This window comes from Brachycentrus maculatus, unplaced genomic scaffold (genome assembly GCF_059751285.1).
Source record: "Brachycentrus maculatus isolate JH-2025_06_01 unplaced genomic scaffold, ASM5975128v1 h1tg000421l, whole genome shotgun sequence".
In the NCBI taxonomy this organism is placed as follows: domain Eukaryota; kingdom Metazoa; phylum Arthropoda; class Insecta; order Trichoptera; family Brachycentridae; genus Brachycentrus; species Brachycentrus maculatus.
Window position 1 is genome coordinate 970,001 of NW_028281169.1, and position 16,630 is coordinate 986,630.

Genomic DNA, 16,630 nt, shown 5'->3' on the forward strand with positions numbered 1-16,630 from the left:
TTGGATTTGCTAACATTCATCAATAAATCACTTTCCTTGCACACATTATACACTTTTGTCACCAACATGTAATATATAAATTAAAATGGAGTTCTACAAATCAAACGCCAAATCTATAAACACCAGTACTCCTATGTTCGTTTATCTCTAAATAAACAATTAAACGTGAATAATGATTTTTAATTGACGAACAATATGTGTTGAAAATATATAATAAAATATGATGAGAGCTTTTTCATTTTCAATTAAGTTTTGTGCATTATAATTGTCTGAAATTAAATTTCAGTGTTGAATTTCATAAATCATTAATACGAATTGAAATAAAAATACGATTTATGATTCTAATGAATACATTAATTTTTGACAGCTGTTTCGCCATACGAGAGAATTATATAAGTAACTTTTTTTTATAATTTAAAAAAGTCAGTACAATCATAAATCGTGTTTCGATTTATATCAATAATAAAACGTCATATAGTACCATTGAAATGTCCCCAAAACACTGATTTGAAAAAAAAAACATCAAGGCTCAGTATTCGATAAATCGCTTAATTTTCTTTAAACAAAGGTAATATTCGACGTTATTATTTTTTTCTCAAATCAACGTTTTTGTACAGAAAATAAAAGCTTTTCTTCGAAATAAATATATGATTTTGAAAAGAAAACAGTAATTGAAAGGTAGGGAGTTAAAAAAAATATGTAAAAATATTTTTTCAATAAAAAAAAAAGGATTTTTTTTTAATTGGGCGTGAACTGACGTTGGGTTTCAGCGCTGCTGGACGCTGATTGAATTCTATTAGTGCTAGTAAGGCCTAAAACCAACCCTTATGGCAACATTTTATATCACAAAACAGGTTTTGTAAAAAAATAATACACAATTTTCTTTGAAATATTTAGATGCTTATAAAATATGAAAATCTTACAAAGGAACACCGTTAACATTTTGTGTACAGATTTTTTTTTAGAAAGTCAAATGTAATTATGTTTTAAGGTTGGGGAATAATTTGAGTATAAATATTTCTTAACATTTAAGGTTGTAAGTAACCTTAAAAGTGCCTACAAATAAGGTTTTGCGTTATCAAAGAAGGAATGATGTAGCATTTTCCATATGAAAGCTTTGAAAAATCAATATTTCCACATTAGCAACTTTGTGTAGAAAAATATAATATGAGCTTTTTTGCGCGTGCTTTAATAAAGAATTAATTTTACGGTGTATTCCAATAAGCATTATTTAAATTTACAAAAAAAATATAATAAAATAATATAAAATTATACTTAAAACCGTTACCATAACTTATACAGGGCGGCGAAAAATTAATCACCTATAGTCGAATGCGCTAGCACTACAGAATGTAGAATTTATGACGGGTTACTTAGTAAATTTAAAACGAGCTTATTCGAAGCTGTTAAACAGGCTTTAATAGAGGATACCGCAATAAAAGTTTACTTAATGCCTCACATCATTTTTTTTGGTATGACTTTATTATCATTGGAAGATTTTACTTTTTTCTCTGTGGTAAAGGTGAATTGTTCATAAATAATGCAAGCTTACTTAACTAAGCGCATTCACAACATCATTCTAAATAGGTACTTAGTACAAAAATTGCCTAATAATTATTAAAATCATATCAATAAGTATTTAAAACTATTAGGTAAACAATAAACTTTTTTTAAATATTTTTTTATGTGGTATTACACAATGTGAACGAATGATAAGAGATGTGTAAACTTACCGGTGTTCGTCTTTGGAGCTGGGAATGAATTTGATACACTCCCTCTTCTGGAAAGTCGCTTCTATCCAGGTCCGGGCTGTCTTCTGGAAGGAAGAGAAAATTTAAGTAAACCTTGTTGTCAATATTGCCTTTATCATTCAACAATTTATTCAGACACTAAAACCTTACTAGTTTTAAACTCTCCTTATCATTCATCGTTCACTTAGTGTAAAACCATTTAAAAATATATTACAGTAAGTGAACGGTGAATGATAAGGAGAGTGTTATATTACCTTACCATATAGGTAAACAATGTTTTTAAAATACAAAATATTTATAGGTTCAATATTCTATGTTTTCAATTTAAATAGGTTGCCGCGATTCGACCATTGACCTGAAAAAATAGTAATCATCACGCCGTTTCCCCGCAGGGGTAGGCAGGGAGAATAAAAAGCCACACCAATTTATCTTTATAACCAATCTTCGCTACATTCAAATTCATTCATCTCCTCATACACACCCCCGATTATTCTGACTCCTGACTACTTTAAGGAATTGGAAATGCATACTAGATTATACTAAGTTTTCTTTGGCCTCATACTGATATTTTAACTAAATGCGCCTAACAATTTGTTCTACTGTTATTTCCTCACCGATCCATTCAATTTTCATGCCCAAACCATCTCAACACACGTTTTTCAATTGAATCGATAATGCTTGACTCAGCATCACATTCTTTCCTTTTATCACCATTGGAATAACACTCCATCATACATCATTTGCAACATACTTATCTGAGAGATCGTATTTCAAACGCACTCGGTTTATTTTTTAACCTATTTTGACAACTCTGTGCTTCACGTTTCCGTATATTAGGTTTGGAAATAGGACTCCGTTGTGTACTGCCAGTTAAGCTTTGACTGATAAGTTTTATTTGTTATGACTGATTTCAGTGTACAATTTACTCTGTTCCCAACATCCTCTCACCTTTTTTATCTTTATCAATCTTTTCAACCCTTGAAAACATATTCCTCAAATTTTATTTATTGTTTCGGCATTAACTTTGTGGTAAGACATGTTACAATGATTGAAGAAAACACTTGTTTTTTACCACTTGAGTTTTATTATAGACTACATGTTTCAGAAGTTAAACTTCCATCATTCAGGTCTGTATAATAAAATGTAGTCTATAATAAAACTCAAGTGGTAAAAAACAAGTGTTTTCTTTAATCATATTCCTCAAACATGCGAAATCATCAGAAAATCATATTCCATAAAAAATATAATATTTTTCTGATCTATTTTGACACGCTGAAAAAACAAATTTTATCGATACGAGTTTCCTGAAAAGTTTCTATCCAATATGCCAAATAAATATATTGCCATCTGAAATAATAAACTCATTGGTTCAGTATTAGGAAAACTCTTTCAGACGTTCAAGAAAAACAAATAATACGTACTTTCGAAAACAAATTGAAGCGTTCAAAGAAAATGTAAGCAAGCAATGTAAACACGAAGATAAGTTCGGTTTGATGAATCACGTTTAATACATTTTCTTGTGAAATTCAAGTTCCGCCGGAAACGTATATACAATATTATACATATACTCATATACAGGGTGGCGCAAAATTAATCACCCTAAAGGAAGATGTTATAATTTTTGCAAATGTCAATCATATTTAACGTTTGTAAACTAGACAGCTGCAGTATATAAACAAACTGATAAAACGGGCACAAATCGCTCACTCTTTTCAAGAACGTCATAAATCGACAATCGTCCATTTTCAGTTGTGCGTGTTTTCGGATTGCCCAGAAAATGTACTATATCCCAGCAAAAGAGGCATATTTTTAACTTAATATTTACCCGCTACAGGACAGAAAGTGTTGTTTTTGCATTTTTAAGAAAAGGTATTGTACAATTATTTTTTTTAAATATACTAAATTTTTTTCAAATGTTGAAAGAACCTTCAGGCTTTACCTAAAAAGATCTGTTGCACAGTAAAAAGTTCAATAAGTGGTTTATATTTATTTTTAATACATTGTATTATATTTTTAAACTTCAAAAACGTTCTCCTGAAAAATCAAGTTTTTTGATTTATGACGTTCTTGAAAGGAGTGAGCGATTTGTAAACTAGACAGCTGCAGCATAAAAACAAATTGATAAAACGGGCACAAATGTGTATCAACACTGGCGGTAGCCACTTGACGGAAATCATCTTGTTAATTTTTTTGTTTGGTAAAAAAGTTATTCAAAAACAAAATTGGACGATTACTTTTTCACAACTTTAAATTTGCTTGTATACTGCAGCTGTCTATTCAAATATGATTGACGTACGACGCTATTTGATTTTTTTTTTACATATTTCGATAGGGTGATTCATTTCGCGCCATTCTGTACAATATACAGATATTCAGTGATTAATATAAACATACATCATGAGAAATATTAATAGGATCGTATTTATGTATGCATTGTTTAAATTGATGTACACGCTTCCATCATCGTTCACAAAAATACTAAAATATACAAATATAATTATATTACGGGAAACCTACGGGTAACATTACCGTATCTGTCGTATGTTTTTTAGATAAGAACTTTCGTAAAGGATCCTAAACGTTCAATGTCCTTTTTTTATATGTATGTATATAACCAAATAAACTTTTGAAGAAAACAGCATACATGCTTGTTAAATCGAGTCGCGTTCCAGTCGTGATAGCATCGCGATACGGGCATTTGGTTTTAGGGGTGGAATTACAGTGCAAAGATAAGGGATCGACTACGTAGCGAAGATAACTTTATCTTTATTTTTGGAATTTTATTCATAACAACATTGCCCCTTTTGATTCCGATCGTAAATTATGTATCTTATTTAAACTTTCAACCAATAAAACTTTCATTATCATCCATTGTTTACTTTGTGTAATACCACTTTTATAAAAAATTTTTCGTGACTACCGGTTTCGGAAAATCATTCCATCGTCAGGTCATTAAAATTAAATAATTACGATTTGACATTTGCATAAAAATAAAATTTTGTAAAGAGAAAGAAGACAAATGAATCACAATGGAAATATTTTCAAAAGTGAAATTTAACATCGAGTCCACTTTTGAACATATTTCCATTGTGATTCATTTGTATACTTTCTCTTTTTCAAAATTTTATTTTAATTTAATTTAATTTAATTTAATTTTATTTTATTTTATTTTATTTTATTTATATCAAATAAAATAAAATAATAATTTATATCAAATAAAAAAATAAATAATAAATATTATACAAATGTCAAATCGTTATAATTTTATTTTAATGACCTGACGATGGAATGATTTTCCAAAACCGGTAGTCACGAATAAGTGTTTATAAAAGTGGTATTACACAAAGTAAACAATGGATGGTAAGGAGAGTGTTTTATTATCATACCACAAAGTTATCAATACTTTTAATATACAAAATATTTCAATCAATCGATTACATTTCATCTTTTCATACATCATACTCGTATAAGAAAATTATACTTTTTTTTAAGTTTTACTGGGTAAATACCACATTTTCTGAAAAATCTATTGTGACACGTATTTCAATGGATTCCGCGTCATTTTCAAACAGCGTATCGGAAATTGATGGAATTAAATGGGATGGATTAAAAGCGGATATATATTACCACAAAGTGAATGCGGAATCAATTAGTAAAAAAAGAAAAATTCTTCTATCCATATCCGTACTCAAAAACCCATAAAACTAACTAACCATCACACCGCTTCCCCACAGGGGTAGGTAGAGAAAATAAAGCGCTACACCAAAATAATGAAAAAAAAAACTTTAAAAAGGTCTGAATCAAATTTATATTAACTATTATTCAATTTCGTAATACTGATAACGTAATTTTAATTTATGTATTATTTTTTTAAATCAAACACAGATTTTTTGAGTTTACTATGTTGTATTTTATTAAAAAAAAATCTTACAAAAATTCATATTGTGACAATTGTTTCGCCTTGTTAGGGCATTATCAAACGAATGTTCTCCTCTTTAGTCCAACGTCTTTACTACTTGACCCCATTATGGGTCTTGAAATTGTCAGGACAGTGAAATAATCACATATACTTATGGGAGATATGATACGAACTATGTTGTATTTTATTTAAAAAAACACATAAAAATTCAAATTGTGACAATTGTTTCAACTAGTTATGGAATTTGCAAACGAACATTCGTTTGAATAAATTTTATCACAATAAAATAAAATCACAATTAAAATTAATATATAAATTAAAATAGAGTTCTAGAAAGTAATCGCCAAATCAATAAATAAAAAAAACGTCATTTTACATACCTGAACTACAAAAATCATTGAAAATTGCCATTATTATATATTTTTTGCATTTCATGAAAGAAAGAAGCTTTTTTTATTCATATTTCATTAAAGCTCAGTACGAAAACGTCATCATTAGTCCAGATTTGTGATGCCAGTCTAACGACGCCGACCTGGTTGGCTAACCTAATCACCACTGAGAATTTCATATTAGGGGAAACGGTACAATAACTGGACGTTCAGTAAATGCGCTCAATTGTCATCCAATACGTTCTTAAGTGGTCAAAAATGACAATAAAACGCATTTTTTCTTCATAGAAATATGACATGTTTGTCAAAATACGAAATAAGGTAAAAACTGAAAGAGATTCGAATGTAGAAGGCACCATAACACTGCACGATTTATTTTATTTGAAATCGAATAGTTTATGAAACTTTCATTATTTTTGGTTTTTAATTTAATTTAATTTGGAAATTTACATCAAGTTATTCAAATAAACGAGAATTACAGAATAAGACCACATATGCTAGCCAATGAAAGGTCACAGGCAGTATAAATGCTCAAAATATTATTCATATTTCTTTCCCAAAAATATGACTTGTCTTTGTAAAAATACATATCAAAACAAATCCAGCGTATGTGTTTTTATAAAGATTTTGATACGTTGAAGTATTGTTTATACTAACTAACTGCTCTTCCGTGTATCCGCTTTATCTATGTATATATAATAATTATATATTCTCGTTGAGATATCCTGATATTATATGATGAAAAAGGGAAAATTTAGAGGGCAGGAAGTCCTTAAATTTGCCGCCGAAAAATGTGACCAGTTATTAAGAGCGGTCAGTTACTGGGAGTGGTCAGTGACACGCAGTCTCCCCTACTTTTGGCGAGCAACAGTTGCGTGACGCGTCGAAGGGTGAAAGGTGAAGGCTGGTGACAGGAGTTCGCGTGACGACCCCTACCTCGGCTCAACCACTCACCGAATCGAAACCTCCCCCTAAAGCGAATCAAGCTCGACCAAGATTTTTCCTTCGACTTTTACTCGAGTCTTTAATTTCTTAATGTCAACCTTGCTAGAAATCATTTGTCTTCTTACTTTACTTAGCCAAAAATACGTTTTTACTTTGCTGTTTCACCCACCTGCGTAGCGTTGTGGTTACCACTTTTGACAACCATACTGGAGGTACCGGGTACTTTACCCCGGGGTGATGAAAATAAATATGATATGAAATAAATATGGTCAATCATGGGTAGAATGGTGAATATAACACGTATATAAAATGATCAATAAAACCTACCTATGACAGGTCATAAGCTCTGTAAATACGCAGACTTCTATTTTCACTTTTATCTAAGTTGAGATGTCAATATAAAAATAACTCCTCAGTGGAGAAACCAAGATTTGTGAACAAGGATTTGGACACATTCATAACACGTTTTTTCACTCCAATATTTATTTATTATTACCCCGGATTGGTACCTGAAGCGCGAAACTGAATATATAATAAAAGAACGAAAAATTGCGACAATTTAAAGCAGTGTCCTATGCACTATTGGGGATGGATACGGGTTTCAAAAATACAGTTAAATGTGCCCTCTGTATGGGAAAACTCAGTAAACGCATATTATACTATTTTGAACATTTGAATTATGATGAAATAAATATATGGAAACGCATTTTTATATCTCAACACGTTGTCATTCAATCGTTCCATTAACGATTTTCCTGGGATTTTTCCCATTTATTGCATTCATCATCCCCGTTGGATGGGAATATCTAACCAATTACCGGGAGCGTTTACCTGTCTAGGGCCCGCATCCAGGCATAACAGATTGATTCTCCCCTTTGGACTAACTAGAATGGGATGTGTTATGGCGCCATCGTGCGCAATCTGTTCCGAGTGCGCCCATGCTTTGAGCAGTTAACCAAAGCAGAGGCGGAGTACGGCAAAAAGGTAATGGGTTATATTTTTTTTAATAATTTTACGTTCGTGCGTTATTTTCATCCGAAGCGAATTTGATTAATGGTCCGTTTCGAACAACGCATTTATGAAATTCTAAATTAACTACATTTTTTTGTGTTTTGAAAAAATTCCCGAATTTTAGTGGAAAATGGAATTATTATATACAACTTTGCGACAAAGCAGTTAGTGTATTAACTTATTCATATCATTCACAATTGTGAATAAAATAATGAGTCAAATTATAAGCTGCATAAAAAGCGGAAAAAAAAACATATAAGTAGTTGTTTTTCTTATATTATATAAATGCAGTTCCACCAAGAAATATTAGTACACTTAAATGTACAAAGTGATTTATTGAACCAGCCAAATGCCAGGTCGTAAGCACCTGGGATGCTCAGACTTTCATCGTCTTTGGTTAAAAACGAAAGATGATCACTAGTCTCAAGTTGCGACACCGATAATAAAATATTTTAATTGAATTAAATTAAATTATATAGTTTTAAACAAAATATGAATATTTAGAGTATAATTTTTCTTGGTATGATTAATGTGACCATACATCCCGTTTTGATCGAGACCGTCCCGTTTTTAGATAGCCTGAACAACATATTTTTTTCATATTTATAATATTTATTCTTTTTAATAGATTTATATTATCCACTGACACTTCGTGATGGAATTGCATTTTTAATATATTATTAGATTTAAACCAATATTTTTAACTTTTTCACTTTATTTTTATTTGACCAGCGACCGGGTTTCGTCGTTACCGACATCACCAGTCTGATGATGTCGGTAACGACGAAACCCGGTCGCTGGTGAAATAAAAATAAAGTGGAAAAGCTAAAAATATTGGTTTTAATCTAATAATATATTTATTCTTTTGATTTTCTTTAGCAACATTCCTTTTCTTTTTATTAATACATAAAAACCAAAAGAAATAGTGTTTTCTTGAAAATACATACTAAAACGTAAAAATTGGTAGATGTCCCGTTTTGAGGACAAAAATAAATGGTCACGTCAATTATGATACGTGTTTCGATGCATTCCGGATAAGTTTCACAAACAAGGTGTTTGAAATGATACTGAATGCATCGAAACACGTCTTTCAAAACATTCAAATAAATAGTGGTATTTACGAAGTAAAATTTTTAATAAAAATGGATGGATATTATCACAAAGTGATTGCCGAATCAATAAATGATAATATGGCCCACTAAGTAATGAATCAAACCGCTTAGTCAAGCCGAAATAAAATTATTATTATCGTATCACAAGAAAACCATAAAAAAGAGGGAAAAGTGCTTAACTTCACTATAGCTGTGCACAAAAGCTCTCGGGAGCTTCAATAAAGGCGATAGACATCATAAACAATCTCAAAAGCGTAAACAAAGGAACTGACGTTCAGAAACAGTGTGGGGAAGATGATCATAAAAACTCGCTGCATAAATATTTGCATTTCGGTATTTTTACAGAACGCCACTCGAGAAAAAATGACTGGTTTGTTTCATAAATCGCAGACTTAATAAATACATCATCAATGGCAGTACATCAACGTCCGCTTTCAAATTACGATACGCTAAGTCTAAAGATAAGTCCCTTCTAACTAAAGAACAAATTCCTGTCAAGAAATAACTCCTGTAATTGGAGATAATCCAGATTTTGTGAACAAGTATTTGGACACACTCAAAATTTTGAAAATAAATTATCTGGTCAAGCTTAAATAATAAAAATGAAAATGATATTTTCTGGCGTTTCTTATGTGTGTATATAATCCAAGATTCGGACCTCACATACTAATAAAAGAGTTTCTCTTCAATAAAAAGCTTCTTTTCATCTCACCAATAGATGTCTCTAGTGAAGTTCTAGTGATTCAAGAACAATGTTTCGAAAATTGGTTCATTCAATATCTGGACTCACTCAAAATGATGTGAATACTTTTTTTTCTTTGTGGTAGCTTGGCCGAGAGTTCAAAGATAGCTTTAGCAGATTGAGGTTAAATTTTCTATTTTTCCTAGAAATTATTCTATTCTACTAAGGATGCCATATTTTGCAATATGGAAACTAATGTTTTATTTCTCAAATATGAACTAAGTGTATGCTTGCTGTTTTATCAGAATATGTGCAATCACGTGAAATAATAAATGATGCATGTTCGTAAGCAGAGTGGCCGTTGATGTGGGTTAATGGAAAAATGGTGTAGCATGTATAAGATTTTTTCAATATTGTTTATAAAAATAAAGTAATTAAGCATCCATGCAACACCACGAGCTTTTAAAATGTAAGGGTTGCAAGAAAAGTGTTATTACTCGATAATACTTCGTTTAAAGGAATGGATAAAAATGATCACGATTGAGTACTGTGGATATTGTAAAATAGTTTTCATTTTAAATTTATTTCTTTCTTTTTTATGTGTAAAATATGTTAAAATAGACTTAAAAACTGTGTATAAAAAGACAAGACACATAAGGTGGCTTTGTGGGTCTCAAAAAATGAAATATGTATAAAAATATGCTGAATATATTTATGAATTTAAAAATAAATTAATATATGTGTGTACATATATCGCCCACTCCTTTCAAGAACGTCATAAATCAAAAATCGTTAATTTTCAGTTGTGCATGTTTTCAGAATGCCCAGAAAATGTACTATATCCCAGCAAAAGAGGCATATTTTTGACTTAATATTTACCCACTACAGGGCTGTTTGTTGATTTTGCATTTTGAAGAAAATGTATTGCTTAATTATTTTTATTATCCAAAATATTTTTCAAATGGATAAAAAAACCTTCAGATTTTATCTAAAAAGATCTGTTGCACAGTACAAAGTTCAATAAGTATCTTGATTTTTATTTTTAATACATTGTATTTTTTAAACTTTTAAAACGTTATACTGAAAAATCAGGTTTTTTAAAATTTATTTATGACGTTCTTGAAAGGAGTGAGCGATATATGTACTTATGTATTTTTTTCAATTTTAATTAATTAAATTAATATTTAAAAAAAAAAAAACATAGAAAAACGATATATATTAAGGACATTTAATTTCATTCACCATTCTAACCACGATTATCAACCACATTTCCCTACACATCTTTTTTCATTTATCGAAATTCCTATTTTTGGATTTTTTATATCACCATTAGAAAATCCTAATGTTGGTGGCTGGTTGGTTGGTTGGTTTAAGTGATAATTCCTTATATCACCATTAGAAAATCTATCATACATCGTTTTGCCGCATGTTCGCCTGAGAGATCGCACTCATTTTGACTGCATTCAGCCTACTTTCATTATTTCTTTATTTTTTATTTATTCCTTATGGTATTATTTTTGTGGAATAATACGATGATTAAAATAAAAAACAAAACATTCATACAAATATTTATGGAGTTCATTAATGCAAATACGAATAGTTGCGAGAACTACAGACGTTCTCATCAACAGGTGAAAATACAAACTTAATTTTCACCTGTTTAGTTTTTTTTTGCTGATGATGAGAATATTACTATGTAGTTCTCGAAACCGGTCGAGCCTAAATAAATAAAGTAAAAAAATGCATATTATTTATTAATACATTAAAAATAAATCTGAAACCCTATCCCGGTTTTTTATCAATACCAGAATCCCTTTCACCCGAAGAACAAAGGAATGGCCTGAAAACCTGGATGAAAAAAGATTGATAAAAGTCGAAAGCTCGACTTTTTTTAATTAAACGTAATAAAAGAACACAGATCAGCCATCAGGAACATTGATTAAATGAGTGATGTATACTGCTGTACTAAGCGCAGATGGAGTAACTGACTTTATCTATTTTCATCTTGTGATGAGTTAGGATTCTGCAAAATTAATCGAGAAAAAGAATAAGGATTTCAAGTAAATTTTGTGTGTAATTTTACGCTACACAACATTCAGAGTTTATGTCCAAATATTTTTTCACAAATCTGGATTATCTCCGTTAAGGAGTTATTTTTTTAGATGTTTTACCAATGAAATAAGTAAATATTACAAATTTCTAATTTTTATATAAAAAGTAGACTCTTTTATACGACCAATTTATTAAGGTTATTAATGTTAACACGACTGGTTTCGAGAACTACAGATGTTCTAATTATTAGGTGAAAATACAATTTTTATTTTCACCTGTTGACGAGAACATTTGTAGTTCTCAAAACTAGTCGTATTTATTTTTTGGTTTGGCGTTTAATTTGTAAAACTCCATTTAAATTTATGTATTAATTTTAAATCAAACACAGAATTTTTGAGTCTACTAAGTTGTTTTCATTAATTATCAAACGAACATTCGTTTGATAATGCCATAACTAGGCGAAACAACTGTCACAGTATTAATTTTTATGTGTTTTTGTTAATAAAATAAACTAAGAAGACTCAAAAACTCTGTGTTTGATTTAAAATGAATACATACATTTGACGTATTTACATTAATAAACTCAAAAAGTGGCCTTAAACAAATGTGTTCTTTTTTATTTATTGTTTCGGCATTCACTTTGTGGTAACACATGATGAAATCTTAAAAGAAAAACACATATTTTTTACCGCTTGAGTTTATTTTATTATTAGTTTCAGGAGCTATGCTTCCATCTTAAATCATGGTATTATTCCACAAAATTAAAGCCAAATCAATGAATAAGATATAAATTTTGATGAATTACATAAACTTTATTCAAATAAAAGTCTAGTCATTCGTAGTGACGTACTACGGTTTTTGAAAATGATGCAGAATGCATCGAAACACGTGTCACAATAGATTTTGAGAAATATTGGTATTTAAGTAAAACAAAAAAAGTATTAGTGCATGTTTAACCTCGGCTCGTAACGCATGTCCGTGCTGAAACCTGTGGTGCATGTTGGTCTTCGGGTCGACCAAAAATCGCGTGTGCTAAACATTTTGTGTAATTTTAAGTGTGTGAATGGTGCTATGGTGGTGAACGGTGGTATTGTTTTCATGCTGTGGTAGTGATTGTCCTGACGAAGAGACGGGTACGTCTCGAAACCGGTAGACATAAAAATCTCGGTGAGTGGTTATATACGGATATTATTAACATTTTTGTAAAAAAATAAATAAGTAAAAATGACTAACCACAAAGTAAATGCTTTAAATATTAATAATATTGAGAATATTTAGGTAAAACTTTAATTAAAATGTGATATTGAACCTACCAATAGAAAAGCAAATAAATCAGAGGTAATTCATGAAATATTACATGGGTAAGTACGATTGTAAATTATCGTGGAAAATCTCAACGAGTCGTTATACGTCGCCATATTAAAAATATATTTAAAGTTATAAGTTTTATAGGACATTGTCCTGAGCGCTGGTAGTTCACTAGCGATAATGGTGCTTTTAACTATAAGAGTGTAGGATACAGCGCGCTGTATATTCATAATAGTATCACATGTTTATATCGAATAAATTTTTTTCGACATTTTTCCTTCCGACTCTTAATTGCTTGTAAAAATGCCGTTTGTTACCCTTATCCGCACCCAGTGGTGCGAAGGGCACTGCACCGAATAAGGGTTAGAAGTGGTAATTTTACGAACAAGTAAGTCTGAAAAAAAGTCGGAAATATTATATTCGATATAACCATGCATTTATATCATTATTAAAAAAACACATATTTATATAAAACAGGTTCATACATACTTATACATACATATTAACTTAAAACTACACAAAATGTTTAAGTGTGTAAATAGTGCTATGGTAGTGAAGGGTAGTATTGTTTGCATGCTGTGGTAGTCATTGTCCTGACGAAGAGACAGGAACATCTCGAAACCGGTAGACGTAATAATCTCGGTGAGTGGTTGGTTATATACTAATATTACTAACATTTTTGTAAAAAAAATATATTAAAAGCTCTATTTATGTTGTGACTGTCTCCATAGTGTAATGGTCAGCACGCTCGGCTACCGTTCTGGAGGACCCGGGTTCGATTCCCAGGGGGGGTCAAATAAGTATAAGTGATTTTTTCACTCTAATATTAATTCAATACTACCCTGGACTGGTACCTGAAGCAGAGGGCTGATCACCTTTCCTTCATGTGTAAACGATCAAGATAACACTGCGTTTATGTGACGCAGTGCCTTATTCACCATTGGGGTGGGGATAAGGGTTTTTTATTATTATTATTTATGCTTAGTACAAGTAAACCACTGCAGCGATGAGGATCTAATTGATATTTTTTTGTTTGTATGAATCTTGTAACAATAAAGATATTAATTTTAGAGAATTTATAAACCGCCATTTTCCTAAATTACTACCTCAAGAGCGCTTCACTGTGATTAAGTTGACACTGCATTGAAGGATTGAAGTGTTCATAGTTAAAATGTATTAGTGAGATAAAACGGTGTAGTTTGAGCTACAAACGGATAAAATTATATTATTTTTTGACTTCTCATCAAAGATGAAGAAGAATGTGGAAGTCTGGGCATTTGCGGGGCTTACGACCGTCATAAGCTGGTTTAAGTGATCACTTTACACACGTGTAACATTCACCAATTCTACCCATTATTGACAACCACACTACTCAAATTCTTGGAAGTTCTATATATATGAACCAATTTAGAAACCTTGTTCATGAATCACTAGAACTTCACTAGAGACATCTATTGGTGAGATGTAAAGAAGCTTTTTATTAAGCAGAAACTCTTATATTAGTATGTGAGATCCGAATCCTGGATTATAATCACACACATGAGAAACGCCAGAAAATACCATTTTCATTTTTATTATTAAGCTTATAAGCTCATTTTTATTATTAAGCTCGTAAGCCCCGTAAATGCTCAGACTTCCATATTCTTCTTCATGTTTGATGAGATGTCAAAAAATAATATGAAAATAACTCCTGTAATTGGAGATAATCCAGATTTTGTGAACAAGTATTTGGACACACTCAAAATGTTGTGGATATAATTAATTTATACACAAAATACCGCGAGTTAATTACCGAAAAACCAAACGGAAAATGTTTGAAACTGTTTTGAAATGCGACTCCGAACCGCTTAACGCTTCTATTACCGGTAATTATTCAACACGAGGATTTCCCAAATACCAGAGAATTACCTAGTTTTACATAATGCAGTACGGTTCAGATGAAAAGAGTTATAAGGTCATATTAACATTTATTTATTTTTATATCATTTATTGATTCGGCATTAACTTTGTGGAATTTGTAAAAATAACTTATAGGTGGAAAAACACAATTTTGTATATAAGGATTTGGACACACTCAAATATTTTGTGAATAAAACCAATCTAACCCTCTCCTTATCATTCATCGTTCACTTTGCGTAATACCACGTTTAAAACCAATCTGGTCAAATTATAAGGTGTATAAAAATTTAAAAACATGTTTTCAGGCATCTCCAAGTACAAAAAAAATCGCATTAGGATCTTGCATACATCTAAATGATCTCTGCTAAATAAAAGCTTTTTCAAACCAACCATAATTGGGCCCAGTTAACTCACACATAAAGCGTCATGAGATTAATGACTACGTTGAAGTTCTAAAAAAATTGTAGAGTAGTACAACATTTTGAGTGTGTCCAAATACACAAACTAATAAAAGAGTTTCTGCTCAATAAAAAGCTACTTTGCATCTCACTAATAGATGTCTCTAGTAAAGTTCTAGTGATTCAAGAATAATGTTTCAAAATACTTTCATATAAATAGAACTTCCAAGTAGAAGAAAAAACCTTCAGGTTTTACCTAAAAAGATCTGTTGCACTGTAAAAAGTTCAATAAGTGGCTTGATATTTATTTTTAATGCATCGTATTATATTTTTAAACTTTAAAAACGTTCTCCTGAAAAATCAAGTTTTTGATTTATAACGTTCTTGAAAGGAGTGAGCAATATGTGTAACGATGAAAAATAAATAAATGAAAATATGACCATATTATATGACTTTTACATTCTTCTTTATCTATGTTGAGATGTCGAAATGTAATTACTTTAATTTCGTCTTTTCAAACAGTTTTTGTTGAAAGGATTGTACCACGCTTGGTGTTAGCACTGTTCCACTCGCGTTCTCCAAACCGCCAACTCTTCCTTACAAATCAATCATTCAACTTACTAAGTCACTTTTTTTAGATACTGTCAAAACGTCTTTGAAAGGATCTAAGTACCTAACCACGTTTCTTTTATTCATTCCATGCTCTCACCCCTACCTAGACTTTCACCCTACCTCTTTTCCACCCTTATAGTAGCACTTATTCGTCTATCTTATGTTTTCCTCGACAAAAATCTAAATCTAGCCCCCATTTTCAACTTCAATATCTGTCAAAGATATTAGATCAGATTGATCTCGAAACAGTGGGTTAAAAATATACATTCGAAACTAACAAATTAACTAACCATTACGCCGCTTCCCCGCATGGGTATGCAGAGACAAAACAACGCCACACATATCGCTCACTCCTTTCAAGAACGTCATAAATCAAAAAACTTGATTTTTCAGGAGAACGATTTAAAGTTTAAAAATATAAAACAATGTATTAAAAATAAATATCAAGCCACTTATTGAACTTTTTACTGTGCAACAGATCTTTTTAGGTAAAACCGCCCTGTAGCGGGTAAATATTAAGTAAAAATATGCCGCTTTTGCTGGGATATAGTA

General features: G+C 30.8%; 1 protein-coding gene across 1 annotated transcript in view; it reads right to left on the reverse strand.

The window, feature by feature from the left end:
• The window catches only part of LOC148302706 (transient receptor potential cation channel trpm-like), a 248,030-nt gene that overhangs the window by 170,122 nt on the left and 61,278 nt on the right, over window positions 1-16,630 (reverse strand). The window contains exon 3 of the mRNA XM_088271175.1: window positions 1,734-1,816. Within this exon, the coding sequence (XP_088127301.1) occupies window positions 1,734-1,816 (83 nt within the window). The remainder of the gene's footprint in view (window positions 1-1,733; window positions 1,817-16,630) is intronic.